At 55.8% G+C, this 12,467-nt stretch overlaps 7 protein-coding genes across 7 annotated transcripts; 4 read left to right on the top strand and 3 right to left on the bottom strand.

Annotated features, from left to right (window-relative positions):
* Positions 1-109: 109 nt before the first annotated feature.
* Malapachy_2175 (hypothetical protein) lies at positions 110-1,236 on the top strand (the record flags this gene model as incomplete). The annotated part of the gene is made up of 3 exons (XM_018136667.1): positions 110-516; positions 548-708; positions 740-1,236. The coding sequence occupies 3 exons, from the start codon at positions 110-112 to the stop codon at positions 1,234-1,236; spliced, it is 1,065 nt and encodes a 354-aa protein (XP_017993370.1).
* Positions 1,237-1,298: 62 nt separating this feature from the next.
* Malapachy_2181 (peptidase s28) lies at positions 1,299-3,191 on the bottom strand (the record flags this gene model as incomplete). The annotated part of the gene is made up of 1 exon (XM_018136673.1): positions 1,299-3,191. One exon carries the CDS (start codon positions 3,189-3,191, stop codon positions 1,299-1,301), a length of 1,893 nt encoding a protein of 630 aa, XP_017993355.1.
* A 380-nt stretch (positions 3,192-3,571) lies between these two features.
* On the bottom strand, positions 3,572-5,275 carry Malapachy_2182 (peptidase s28; the record flags this gene model as incomplete). The annotated part of the gene is made up of 1 exon (XM_018136674.1): positions 3,572-5,275. One exon carries the CDS (start codon positions 5,273-5,275, stop codon positions 3,572-3,574), a length of 1,704 nt encoding a protein of 567 aa, XP_017993352.1.
* A 221-nt stretch (positions 5,276-5,496) lies between these two features.
* Positions 5,497-8,334, top strand: Malapachy_2193 (pseudouridine synthase; the record flags this gene model as incomplete). The annotated part of the gene is made up of 1 exon (XM_018136685.1): positions 5,497-8,334. One exon carries the CDS (start codon positions 5,497-5,499, stop codon positions 8,332-8,334), a length of 2,838 nt encoding a protein of 945 aa, XP_017993412.1.
* Positions 8,335-8,521: 187 nt separating this feature from the next.
* Malapachy_2187 (hypothetical protein) lies at positions 8,522-8,850 on the bottom strand (the record flags this gene model as incomplete). Its single annotated transcript, XM_018136679.1, has 3 exons — positions 8,522-8,764; positions 8,792-8,809; positions 8,836-8,850. The coding sequence occupies 3 exons, from the start codon at positions 8,848-8,850 to the stop codon at positions 8,522-8,524; spliced, it is 276 nt and encodes a 91-aa protein (XP_017993349.1).
* A 386-nt stretch (positions 8,851-9,236) lies between these two features.
* On the top strand, positions 9,237-11,732 carry Malapachy_2194 (hypothetical protein; the record flags this gene model as incomplete). Its single annotated transcript, XM_018136686.1, has 1 exon — positions 9,237-11,732. The coding sequence occupies one exon, from the start codon at positions 9,237-9,239 to the stop codon at positions 11,730-11,732; it is 2,496 nt and encodes an 831-aa protein (XP_017993407.1).
* Positions 11,733-11,911: 179 nt separating this feature from the next.
* Malapachy_2205 (hypothetical protein) lies at positions 11,912-12,440 on the top strand (the record flags this gene model as incomplete). Its single annotated transcript, XM_018136697.1, has 4 exons — positions 11,912-11,928; positions 11,978-12,110; positions 12,149-12,317; positions 12,343-12,440. The coding sequence occupies 4 exons, from the start codon at positions 11,912-11,914 to the stop codon at positions 12,438-12,440; spliced, it is 417 nt and encodes a 138-aa protein (XP_017993396.1).
* Positions 12,441-12,467: the final 27 nt, after the last annotated feature.

Genomic DNA, 12,467 nt, shown 5'->3' with positions numbered 1-12,467 from the left:
CCCTGGTTGATTGGCTCAGTGTTAAAGCGACGTCAGCCGTCCGAACCCTAGTTCATTTAATAAGTCGTAGCGATCGTTTTTTTTACCCACCCTTTGACTGTACCGTGCCATGATCGCTTGGATCTGGTTTGCCTTGGCGACTCTATTCTCTTATGTGCAACAGGGACAGACAGCTTTGTCATCCCCAGCGCCGCCGCCGCCGCCGGTCACGTACCAGAATGTGAGCTTGGCGAGTTTTCCAGTGCGCGTCTACGGTCTTGAAGATCTGGCGCCTCCTGTGAATGGCACCGTGCCGCCAGTGACGGTAGCCATATATATGCATGGCCGTTTTGAGTCTGCGGACATTGCCGATCCCCTGGTTCGGTCCTTGTACGCTAGTACTCGGCAGCACATGGTCGCTGATCCTGCGGGCTCATTGCGGGACTTCTTGCTTGTTTCGTTTGACGCTCTGAATCATGGCGCACGTACACGGGATCCTGCACGTCGATTCGACTTACCACAGAACCCTACTTTCCTGTACGTATGGCTGAATACTAACTTTTTTCAGGATCGACCATTACGGCTACATTCTAAACAATCGCGATATGGTCTCGTTTATCATCGACTTTCTTCCTGTGTATCTATTCCCGAACGATGAGCGTAGCATTGAGCGCTGGGTTATCAGTGGCGAGTCTATGGGTGGCCACTCGGCATGGCATGCATTGGCTGGTATGTACATGCCCTCTTTCTTACCCAGCAGCGGACCGACGTATCGACACCGCAGCCATTTTCCTCGGCTCGCCTGACTACAATATGATTATGCAGGACCGCGCCCAGACGGCCCACATGAGTGTGGCGCCGCCGACCGCACCACTATCGTTCCAGCGGCTGGTCAATGTGACGGATCCCTCGATGAAGCCGTTCAACAGCATGGACCCCGCCGAAAACCCGTTCTGGGGCAAGCACATCTTTTTGGGCTTGGGCGGTGACGACCCGTTCGTGCCGCTGTCCCTCTCTGCACGGGTGTTACGGGGCCTTGTGCTCGGCTCGAAGAACGACACGTTGGCGCAGCAGTCATTGGAGATTTACGAGCAGCCTGGGATCCAGCATGCAGTCACACCACAGATGCTTGATTTGGCTGGCCGCTGGATTTACCGCTGGACAATTGCCAAGCAGCCTGTGACGCTCCCTGGACCGGCTAAGCTACCATCGCATACCATGAGCGCTGTGCCTGCCACTGTGACAGCGAAACCATAAACCACGTTGAAGCGTACATAATCAACCAACTATTGTAATGCATCCATACCTATTCTATTCCGTTACTTTTGCATCCACGACGTAATAAAGTCAGTCTCATTGGAGATGAGGTTTTTCAGGCCGGCGTTGCGGCCATTGTTGTACGGCGCAAACTCGCATGCGCCGTAGCAGTTCGGGACGACCATCGCGGGCTGGTCCGGCGTGTTCACACGCGCACCACCACCACCGGCGTACTCGTCCGAGTGGCCGGTAAACACGCGGCGGGGGTCCTTTTGGGCGTCGACCAACGCCAACTGGAATGCATTGATCGTCACGTTGCCAAAGCTGTTGATGGCGTCCACATTCGGGTTCACCGGCATGGCAAAGTCCTGGCCCTGACTAAAGATCTTGCTGCATGGCGACGAAAGGTACATGTGGTCCAAGCGACGCGACACCACACGCGGGCCACCAGGCTGAGGCGTTTGTGTGGCAAAGCTGGGCACTGGGCCAGCCGTGAGGAAACCACCGTACTGCGTGCACTGCTGGAAGAGCCATGCGCGGTCCTGACGCAGCACACCCTGGTCCTGGAGCCAAGGGCCAGCATTGGTATCGTAGCACAGCGTGTTGTTCGTCTTGGTCATATCACAGTTGTCCATCAAACGGCTGCGGACCACATAGTCACTCAGACCCAGCACTGACGGCGGCGGCGGCGGCAGCGCTGAAAGCACGCCGACCTGCTTCGTCCGCACCGTCTGCGCTAGCGACTGGTTCTGCATGGCATTGCACATGTTAGTCCACTCCGTCGCGTTGCCATCGCCCATCGCCTGCTGCGCAAAGTTATGCAACGGCAGTGTAAGCAAGTGCGCAAAGTCATTCAAGCTGGACAAGGATTGCACACCAAAGAGCGTCTTCAGCGCCTGCACTGCAGTATCGTTCAGCTGCGACTGACCCGAGCCCGCCGTTGGGTTGGGTGCGATGAACGAGTCAATGTATGTAATTGCCTCCTCGAGCGACTGCACACAGTTGGTTTCGCCGTAGCGGCCTACCGCGTAGTAGTACTCTGGCATATCCACTGTGGCCAGCAAAGCTGCTGAGCTGCCCAGCGAGCCGTAAACCAGTTCAGGGTGCTTCAGACGTGTAAACAGCGCCGTACCGCCGAGCGAGTAGTTGCCATAGAGAATGTAGCGGATCTCTGTCTGGCTCGTCATGCCGGTAAGCTTCATCGTACGAATAAAGTTCGCCACATCTTCCACCGCTTGGTTTACATCCAGGTATTGTAGTTCATCAGGGCCCCACGTCGTCGCGGAGTTCAGGTCGGCCAGCTTCGGCTGCGATGCACCATAGTAGCGGTGCTCCAGCACTATACCCACAGCGCCAAGTTGGTTCCACAGCTCGTAAAGACCCGTCGAGGTGATGGATGGCACCACATCGTCAATCGGCGCAGGGCCATGCTGGTAGAGAACCACAGGTACGTGCGTCACATTGTTCGCATCCTTCTGGCGTTTGCCGTTACCATTCCTGTATGGCTCCGTAAACACGGCAAAGCGCTGGGCAAACGTGGCCTGTGTCTTGTTGTACAGGTGGTCCAGAGGCTGAGAAAGGGCCATCACTTGCGATGTCGAGTTCTGGGTCAAATCAATGGTCGTAACCAACGGCACAGCTGTTGTGCTCTCATTGCCTGTGCTGCCCACGCTGCCAATACCCGCCACTTGAGTAACCGAAGCGGGCTGGGACGCCGATGTTGCCGTGGCAGCGCTACTCGTGTTCGCTGCCGCCGAGGAGGACGACGGCACGGGGGCGCTGGTCGACGCAGGCGCAGGCGTGGCTGCACCCGTTTGCGACGTAACGCCCTCAATGCCGGCAGTACTATCAGCCCCCTGCGAAGTGGCGAAGGACGCGGCGGCTGGATTCACTTGGGCATTCACATACGATGCCAAAATAGCAGCACCTACGGCACACCACGACCGAATTTGCATTATGGTGGTCCTGAGAAGCAGGGTGAGTTGAGGCACATACAATCCTCCGAAACCCTAAAACGTTCGTTCACATGCCCGCCGTGTTGTTTGGCCGCGCATAATGGCTTCTGCATGCTTGCCTGCGAACATAGGCGGTTCCTCTGACATACCCCATTTGTTGCGCATTTCTGCATCGGTTTTCTGCAGCTGGCCGCGCCTGCCTGCCTGCCGCCCTTTCTCCACCTCCGCTTGCGTAGGCAGGCAGTACCCCACGGTCGCTAGGTTAGGGAGTCGTACCCATAGCTGTACATAGAAAAGCCTACATGATACAAAAACACACACATGCTTAATTAGGGATAAACGCATGTTGTCAAGTAGGAGAACGAGATGCACCCAAGCTCCTACGCTTTTAGCCATTCCTGTACAAATTGGAGCTCGGTCTGTTGTACACTCTTGACGTTGTCTGGCTCGTTCGCCAGATCCGTATTGATAATCCAATCACACGTATGCCAGCAGTCCGGGATGAAAAGGAAAGGACGCATGGTTGTGCTATTGCGTGCACCGCCAAATGCATACTCATTTGAGTGCACAGTCACTGGGAGCCATGGATCACGTTGTGCGTTGATAAAGGCTAGGCGGTCGTAGGCCAGGTGGACATTGCCGTATTGTAGCACTTTGGTTACATTGGGATAAGGTGGCATGGTAGCCTTTTGTCCAGGTGTAAAGCCACGTTGACAAAGTTGTTGTGAATAGTTTACATCTAAACGTGACGATACGATTTTCGGGCCGGACAAGTGGGGTGGCGAGGCTGTAACGTCTGGCATAGGCGGCGCCGTCTGGAACAGACCGTATTCCGTGCATGTCTGGTAGTACCACGCTTTGTTGGCTGAGAGCTGTCCCTGATCATCGCGGAACTCATCTGGCCGTGCTTGTACACATGCTGTCAGATCTTTCCCTTGGCATTCGCCATTCATCACAGAACGGAAATACGCGCTGTAGCTCAGGAGGCCATCACTTACATTTCCTAGTGTGACCCAATCTTGCATAAAGTCCGCTTTGATCATGCCGGCCAATGAGGCATTCTTCATCGTATCACAAAATACATTCCATGGTGATTCAGGTCGGTCAGCTTGCCATGTCTGCATCTGGAAAGCACTAAGTGGTGCCGTAAGAGCGTTCGCAAAGTCGGTCAAATCCACATCATCAGTCAAGCCAAACAAGTGCAGCAAAGCAGCCACCTTGGCGGTGTCCAAATCCGTTTGATTCGAGCCCTTCCTAGGATCCGGTGTGATAACTTGATCGATTTCACCGATGGCTGCTTGGAGATTTTGCATGCAGATAGGATCAGAATTTTCCACAATAGAGTAATAGTAGTTTGGCAGTTCCACCGTTGGTGCAACCACGCCCGACGTACTAATGGCGCCAAAGACGAGGTCTGGGTGCCTAGTACGTAGAAACGCCGCGCGACCACCCGCGTACGAGCCGCCATGATACAGAAAACGGACGTCAGCATTCGGTGGTAGGTCAGGCAGCTGAACCTTTTGCAAAAATTGCACAGAGTCTTCCAACGATTGTTCGAGGTTAAGCCATTGTAGCTGGTCCACACCCCACGTCGTGGCATTGCCTAGGTCTGACAACCGAGGCTGCGACTGGCCATAATAGCGATGCTCTAGAAAGATCCCAATGCCACCTGTTTTGCTGGCCAGGGTCTTGAGGATGGTAGAATTGTAGTGCTGCGCTTCTTGAGCAAGTGTCGATTCGCCCGTATCGTGTACGAACACAGGCACGATTTCTCGACCGTCGGGTGTTTTGGTTCGTAGGGCACTGCCTGCATGAAAATCGTCCATCCATAACGCATAATGTTGGAGGAAGGTCGTCTGTGTCGATGACCCAAAGTGATCGAGAGGCTGCTCGAGCGTGTTCAGCTGGTACGTCGCGTTGGAAGGTGTGGGTGTGGGTGCTTCATCAGGCAGAAGCCGCGGCCCTGCGTGGTTTCTCAGGGAGGTATACCATGCCACACTAGGACGCATGGCCTGCCCTACTTGGCAGTATGCCAGTATCCATACGAGCAAGGTGGTTCCCCACTGCAGGTCGTCCCACCGCATGATCGTCGATCGTGTCGATTTGAAGTGTGGAGGCAGCGCGTATTTGACAGGTCATGGGTGGGCCTACCCGGGTAGTGTGGAGGCAGAATCGACTTTCCGCAACGGGCGAGTGGGTGGAGAGGAAGGCGCGCTTGTGTTGTTTACCCGCCACGTGGGTTTGCCCCGATTCGGTATGAACGGGGAAGAGCCGTTTAGGGCGAGGTGCTGGGTACCTCAACACCATGACGAAGGGGAAGCACTCTCATTCGCTTGAGGGGCTTATCCAGCCCCAGATGCTGCACCAGAAGGGATCTAAGGATGAAGAGGGCACGAAGCGTCAGGAGAAGAAGTCGGCCAGCTCGAAGCATGGCCACGAATCTCAGGAGGCTCAGCACCCTTCGCTCTTTGGGCACCTCGGCCACTTTGGTCAGGAGCACGAGCACTCGAAGCTGGAGAAGCATCATAACCCTCTCTACCAGCACCATGGAAAGCACGAGAAGAAGACTGACAAGGTGACAAGTGGTCTTGAGTCGCATGATGGCCAGCATGCACTGTTTAGCCACCTCGGTCATCTCGGTCGTGACCCTGAGTCGAAGGACCATCACGAGACGCACCAAAACGGCATGAACAACTTTGTGCGTCGTCTGGGCGGTGAGATCCCGCCTGAATCTGCGGAGAAGCAGGTGGCTCGTCGGGTCGTGGCCAATGTCGGCAAGCCGCCCAAGAGCCGTAAAAAGAAGGGCAGCAAGCTCGAGCCGTCCGTGCGTGAGATTCGCACGGTGACCGGCTCGCGCCGCATCGTGTCGGAAGGCGTTTATGTGTACCGCCCTAACCAGAAGTTTGCAGAGATCTCGCCCGAGTCGATGCTGGGCGCTGTGCCGCATGCACCGAACTCGGTGTTCGCGGGTGGCAACCCAGCCGATGCGTTCGCAGCGGAGGCTCGCTCTGTCTACTCGCTTGACCACTACACGGCTGCAGAGAAGGCGGCTCGCACAGAGGCGGCCCGTGCCGAGGCAGCTCGCATCCATGAAATTCGCTCGCGTCGTGAGCGCATGAATGCCGAGGCTCTGGCTGCCAAGGAGGCTCGCCGTCTGGAGCGTGAGCGCGAAGAGGAGGAGGAAGAGGAGCGTCTCCGTGAGCAGGTGCGCCTTGACCGCCTCACGGCGGCGGAGCGTGCTGCGGCTTCGCAGCGCGAAAAGTCGGCTTTCATTGAGGAGGATGTGCCGCCGACGCCGCCAGCGAAGGACATCGTATCGGAGGTGCCTACGCGCCGCTACCAGTCCGTGGCGGTGCCTTGGGGCAAGAGCTCGGATGTGGCTGCTCCGACGGTGGTCTCGCTGAACTATGCCAAGGCGCAGGAGCACGGCCATCGTCAGCTTTACAACCTTGCGCAGTATGACAAGGAGCGGAGCACTGGCTCTGTCCGCACCTTCCACATTCCTCCAGGCGAGTCGATGCGCTCCTTGTCCAGCGTGGCCGCTAGCGAGAAGGAATCGCTGTCCCCATCGCAGTTTGCTGAGATGACGATGGCTTCGTTCTCGAGCATGCGCACTGGCTCGACGCTGCCTGACTACCTGTCTACGGGCCCTACGCGCGACACGCTTGTCGCGTCCGACTCGGATGTCGTGAAGAAGCCGGCGGCGGCGCTTTCGGAGAAGCCCGAGTCGAAGGCTGAGACGGAAGACAAGCAGGCCAAGACAGAGACGGAGGCCTCGAAGAAGGCGGCTGTGCCTGTGACGGGTACTACGGCGGACGATGCACAGCGCGCCAAGGAGCTGAACATGGCCCAGCTTGCCCACAAGGAGGCTGAGCTTGCTCGTCAGGAGGCTCTTCTTGCTCGCCTTGAGGCCCAGAAGGCACGCAGGGAAGCTGAGGAAGCGCGCATGGAGGCGCAGAAGATCCGTATGGAGGCCGAGGAGGTTCGTCGTGCTGCAGAGAAGGCGCGCCAGGTCGAGGAGGCTCGTCGCGCTGAGGAAGCCAAGCGTGCTGAGGAAGCTCGTAAGGCCGAGGAGGCTCGTCGTGCGGAAGAGGCCAAGAAAGCGGAGGAGGCTCGCAAGGCTGAGGAAGCCCGTCGTGCTGAAGAGGCGAAGAAGGCAGAGGAGGCTCGCAAGGCTGAGGAAGCCCGTCGTTCCGAAGAGGCGAAGAAGGCGGAGGAGGCCCGTAAGGCTGAGGAAGCTCGTCGCGCTGAAGAGGCCCGCAAGGCGGAGGAGGCCCGCAAGGCGGAGGAGGCCCGCAAGGCTGAAGCGAAGAAGGCCGAGGAAACAAAGAAGACCACGGAGACAAAGACAGCGACGTCCATGTCGTCGTCGTCGTCGTCGTCGAACCTGCCTTCGTACCTTCGCCTGTCGAACCAGATCCCGAGCTCCACCATACCGACGACCGGCGCCTCGTCATCGAACGAGTCGCGCTCCAATGTGGCCTCGCTGGGTCTTCCGCCGTACCTCCGCCGCAGCATTTCGAACATGCTGCACCAGCGCGGTGGCCAGCAGAAGATGTCGTCCTCGACGTCGACGCCTTCTGTGGCGCAGAAGAATGAGCCGGCCAAGGCTTCTACGACGGCTACGTCGCAGCCCAAGCCTACGTCAGCGCCAACGTCATCGCAGCCTTCGAAGGACGCTTCGTCGGTGTCAAAGCCGCAGAGTGACAACCAGGACATGTCAAAGAAGTATGGCTTCCTGATTGTCGAAGGTGAGGGCGCCAAGACCCAGGACAAGGCTGCATCGCCGATGCCGACCTCGACGTCTTCGAAGCCTGCGGCGGAGACCAAGGACGCGGCCAACCCCCTCAAGGCGTCGTCCAAGGCCCCTGAGCCAGCGACGTCCAGCGCAGCTCCTGCTGTGATGCAGAAGGGTCGGGCTGTGCTCCTGGTCGACGCCAACGAGCCGAACCGCAAGCCGTCGGCTGCGAGCACTACCACTACGTCGTCTGCACCTGTGGCATCTAGTACCGCGGCGGCTGCGCCTCCAGTGGCCGCAATGTCCAGCGAATCGGCGGCCAAGGCAGCAGAGACTCCGAAGGAAGCCAAGCGCTCGTCCGGTGTGGTGATTACGACGTTGAGCAAGAACTCGAAGAAACTCTAATTTGTGTGGTTAATTTACACTGTCACCGATTTAGTAGAATACAAGGCCTAGGAATGGGTCTTTCTACCGATGGCCATTTTTTGGGCTAGCTCATGACGCCATAAATGGTGGCTTGCTAGACATGTGCGCCATAGCAGGGCCTTGTGTCTTGGCTCGATCAATTGCGTAGATGGAAAGAATGCGTGTTTTACCGGTCTGAAGCGCCTTCCCACAACCCCACGTAGTCGATTCCTGCCTCGGCAGGAAGTGGGCCATCGACCCGGCGCGCTTTGGCCCGCATACCTCCTTTGCGTGGTGCAGCCGTGGAGGCAGCATTCGCTGCAGCGCTTCGTCCTTGTGCTTCAGAGGGGTGCAAGGCGCTGCTGCTCTTTTTTCCTACCTCCTGCTTTCCACTGACACGCTCTGACGTCGAGCTTCGCTTTTTTGAGGTCTTTCGGTTAGAGTCAGTTGCACATACTGATTTCTTATAGAATTTCTAGAGTGAGCTTATCGTGTACATACCGCTGAGCGTCCCATGGTGGTTGTGGTGGAAAAAAACAATAACGACGCAGCCCTGGATGTGGAGGTAAGAAGCAGTCGTCGTCGTCGTTCGCCATCTTCTTCGACGGTGAGGCTCTGTTCACCGTAGCATGTGGCTTCGTCATGTGCTCGCCTTAGGGCCATGGCGGTGCTCCCGGAGCATAGCACCTCTATTGACTTCTAGTATAGTGCGTGGACGCCATACTATTCTGCTGCGTTCTCTTTCAAACGCAGCTGAACGTAAGACCAGCGACGTTGCCCTGCCAGCAACGCCTGACACGTACTTGGCTCTGCGTACCTCACCTTATGAACTGTACGAACTTCCTGTTACTTCTTTTGAAGCACTTATATACGAGTCGGGACGTGCGGGCCTGGCCGGTGTGATGGCCAATATTGTGGACGATGTGCTTCATCACCGTGCCGCTGCGCCAGGGTCGAGTCGGCAACAGCGCCTTCTTCTAGCCCTGCTTACCATGGCAAGCTCGTTCGACAAACAACTTCCCCTTTCTCCGGATATGGTCGTTCGCATTGCGTCTGAGTTGATGCAAGTAGCCAGCCCATCATGCTTGCCTGCACCCGTCGCAGCACATATCATGCGGATGGCCCTGCTCCTCCCATCGCAGCAGGGCTCCCAGCATACCTTAATTCCGGCCTTATTTCAGTACTTGTTCCAGGTGGCCAACTATCCTCTATTGGAAGAGGGATTGCAGGTTATCGAGTACTCTATGCAATATGGCGACGCGGACCCTCACACTGTGATGAATCTTGTTTCACAAACAGCTCAAGTCGACGGCCATCGCTTGGGCGAACAGACATTGCAGCAAGCGCGCTCGGATGGGTTTGCATGGCGTAGATGGGCTCGCGATGTCAGCGGCTGGATGGCTGTGGGTCAATTGCGTGAGGGAGCACTGGATTTGCAGGTGCATGCACAGCGCATTTCGATATGGTCCTTGTGTTGTCGAGCATGGCTCCGCTTAAATCGATCAAGAAGATTCCGTGATGCATACAGTCAGCTTCGCCAGGAGCTTAAAACGGCGTCGCATATGGTAGCACCTGGCGCCCATTTTGCTTCCACACCAGGTCTGGCTATTCTACGTGGACTATTGCAATCACACGTTCTTTACCTCGCGGGACTTCATACGAAAAATGCGCTACGATCTGCTCTGGCTACTATCAAAGCCGTGCCGCCAGACGAGGTAGCTTGTATGAAACCTGTGGTGTTTCATACCTTATGCCGCACCGCCCATGATCTACAAGAGTCCTCTGCACTCTCGACACTCGTGCAAACATGGATGCAAGCTATGGAAAAAGCAAATGCACCATTGCCTGACCGCATAAGCCTTGTGACCTCCCTTCCCTCCTATCTCCAGCTGGAGGTGGTTCGGTTGCTGACAACGTCCAATCGTGCCTTGGCTACCCAGCTGGCTGCGTGGATCCTAGGCGATGCGCCCTTATACCCCTTGGCAAACAACATTCCGTGGGCTTTACGCAGTCCCTGGCTTATCTGCCTATGTAATCTGAATCTTGTTGAGCCTGCCAAGCTGCTATATATGCAATGGTCTCATTCACCAGGCACACCCCATTGTCATGAAATTGCAGCCAACCGACCCGTAGTATCGGCTTCACGGCGCTTTCTTGACCAAGTCCAGCGTGCTTTGCAAGTGCAACCTGTGTCCATTCGGTCTTCACTCTCTCCCCAGTCACTGCAAGGACCTCTGGTTGATACCCCTTCATCCATGATAGCACTGGTTCGCTTGTTTGGGCATACGTCGCGAACCCAAACACCGCGCGACATCGTGTTTGCTCGAGCTGTGCGTGATGATTTTTTACTTCGTCTATACGCTATGCCGAGTCCATCAAGGCAGGCATATACAGCGTTGATGCAGACGTCCTTTATGATTGGTGATTGCTCTGTGGCTTACTTTGCGCTGGAATCGTTGATCACATTGGGTCATTCATTGGACCCCAAGGCCATGGCCATTGTGCTTCGTGGCGTAGCCGATGTCGCACCCAACGACGCACTTGCTCTATTCCGAGATCTCGATGATACGTGGCATACACATCCGCAGCTTTATGCTGTTTTGATGTCACGCTTTCTCCGCGCACAGCGCTTGGACCTGCTGGACGATATCTATGAAATGGCGTCGAAAAAGCATCTCGTGTCGCCTCTCACCTTCTTTGCCCCTGAGCTCCTTTTGTCCAGCTCGGACATGTCGCCACGTGCCTACGTATCTCGCATTCTTCGAATGATGCGAGACGGCTACAGCCCACCGCCTGATTTCGTTTGGTGGGCCATTCGCAGTGCTGTTCGTGGTGTATCTCTCAAGGCAGCGTCGGAACCCAATGCGAAGGACAAAGGCGCCTTCTCTCCGATTCATTTGAAGGCCGCCATGGAGCTTTATGTCCACGTGGCCCAGCAGTGGCAATGCATCGATATGCCAACGACACGGTTTTTGCTATATCATGTGGCCAAATACGGCCGCTCTCTCCACAAAGACACGAATGCAATGGTGCAAATGACCACAGCTTGGTCAACTTTGCTGGACAAACTAGTGAAGCAGATCTTCTCTGCGCGGACCTGGACTGGCATGAAAAAGTATCAAGCTCTCACCAATATAACAGTCTGTACCAAGGAGCTGGATAACCATGCTGAAGAAGCCCAAACATTGCCTCCACCGCTTGTCTACCAGATTTTGCTAGCCTATATGGCGCTAGGTGATCAACATGGGACATTGGAAGTGCTGGACTGGGCTTTGACGCATACTACTTTATCACAAAATGAACTGGCTAATGCACCATACCCCTCTTTGCATGCATTACCTACATGGGACATATCAAAGAGCTGCCGCGCTAAGCCATGGTGGCCTGATAGGGAGTAGAGTCCTGTAGACCCTCGACAACGCTTGGCACCTCCACACATAGCTAGGTGCTGCGCCGGCATTCGCATTTTGTCCCGCTACGATGTCTGTTTTGTTGCACAAGATGCGTGCGTCAGCACCCATTTTGATGCGCACCTATTCTACGCAGGTTCCACCTAGACTTGTTGGAGTAGCGCATAATGGACGTGTTCCATCGGTATGTACGAATCTTGCATATCCTCTTATACCAAGCGTCCTTTGGCTAGTGGTCTCCTTGGCTTCCTCGCTGGCTTTACCATTGCGTCCGGTATTGGTTTGTACTGGATACGTCTAGAGTACACAAAAGCTGCCAATGAAGTACTGCACAGCAGTGAGCACCTTACTCACACTGCACTGAATGTATGTTTGAATCCTTCGGACCACTCTTACACGAATAGGTTACACAGTACTTGGAGCGCATCGCCAAGCTGGAGGCGCGCTTGGATGAACTGGATAAAGTTCTAATAACCCGGGAAGAAGTTCAGGGCGCTTGGGACTCGCATCGTAAGCTCTACGAAGACTTGTATGAGGAAAACTTGGGTCTGCGAGAACGCATGTGGAAGCTTGGTATGTAACTTTTCCGCTCACACAGAACACGAAATTTTTGCGACACGCAAGCATTTCGATGAGCCTGCCTGGGCCCCCAGGGATGACAAGGTCCTTCGTTTACCCCCTGTACGCCTAGTATAAGTCCATCTTAGTCTCGTGCCCTTGCCA

The sequence above is a fragment of the Malassezia pachydermatis genome (assembly GCF_001278385.1).
Source record: "Malassezia pachydermatis strain CBS 1879 chromosome Unknown scaffold2, whole genome shotgun sequence".
Taxonomy (NCBI): domain Eukaryota; kingdom Fungi; phylum Basidiomycota; class Malasseziomycetes; order Malasseziales; family Malasseziaceae; genus Malassezia; species Malassezia pachydermatis.
Note: the sequence above shows the minus strand (reverse complement) of the source record. Positions and strands in the feature narration are given on the sequence as shown.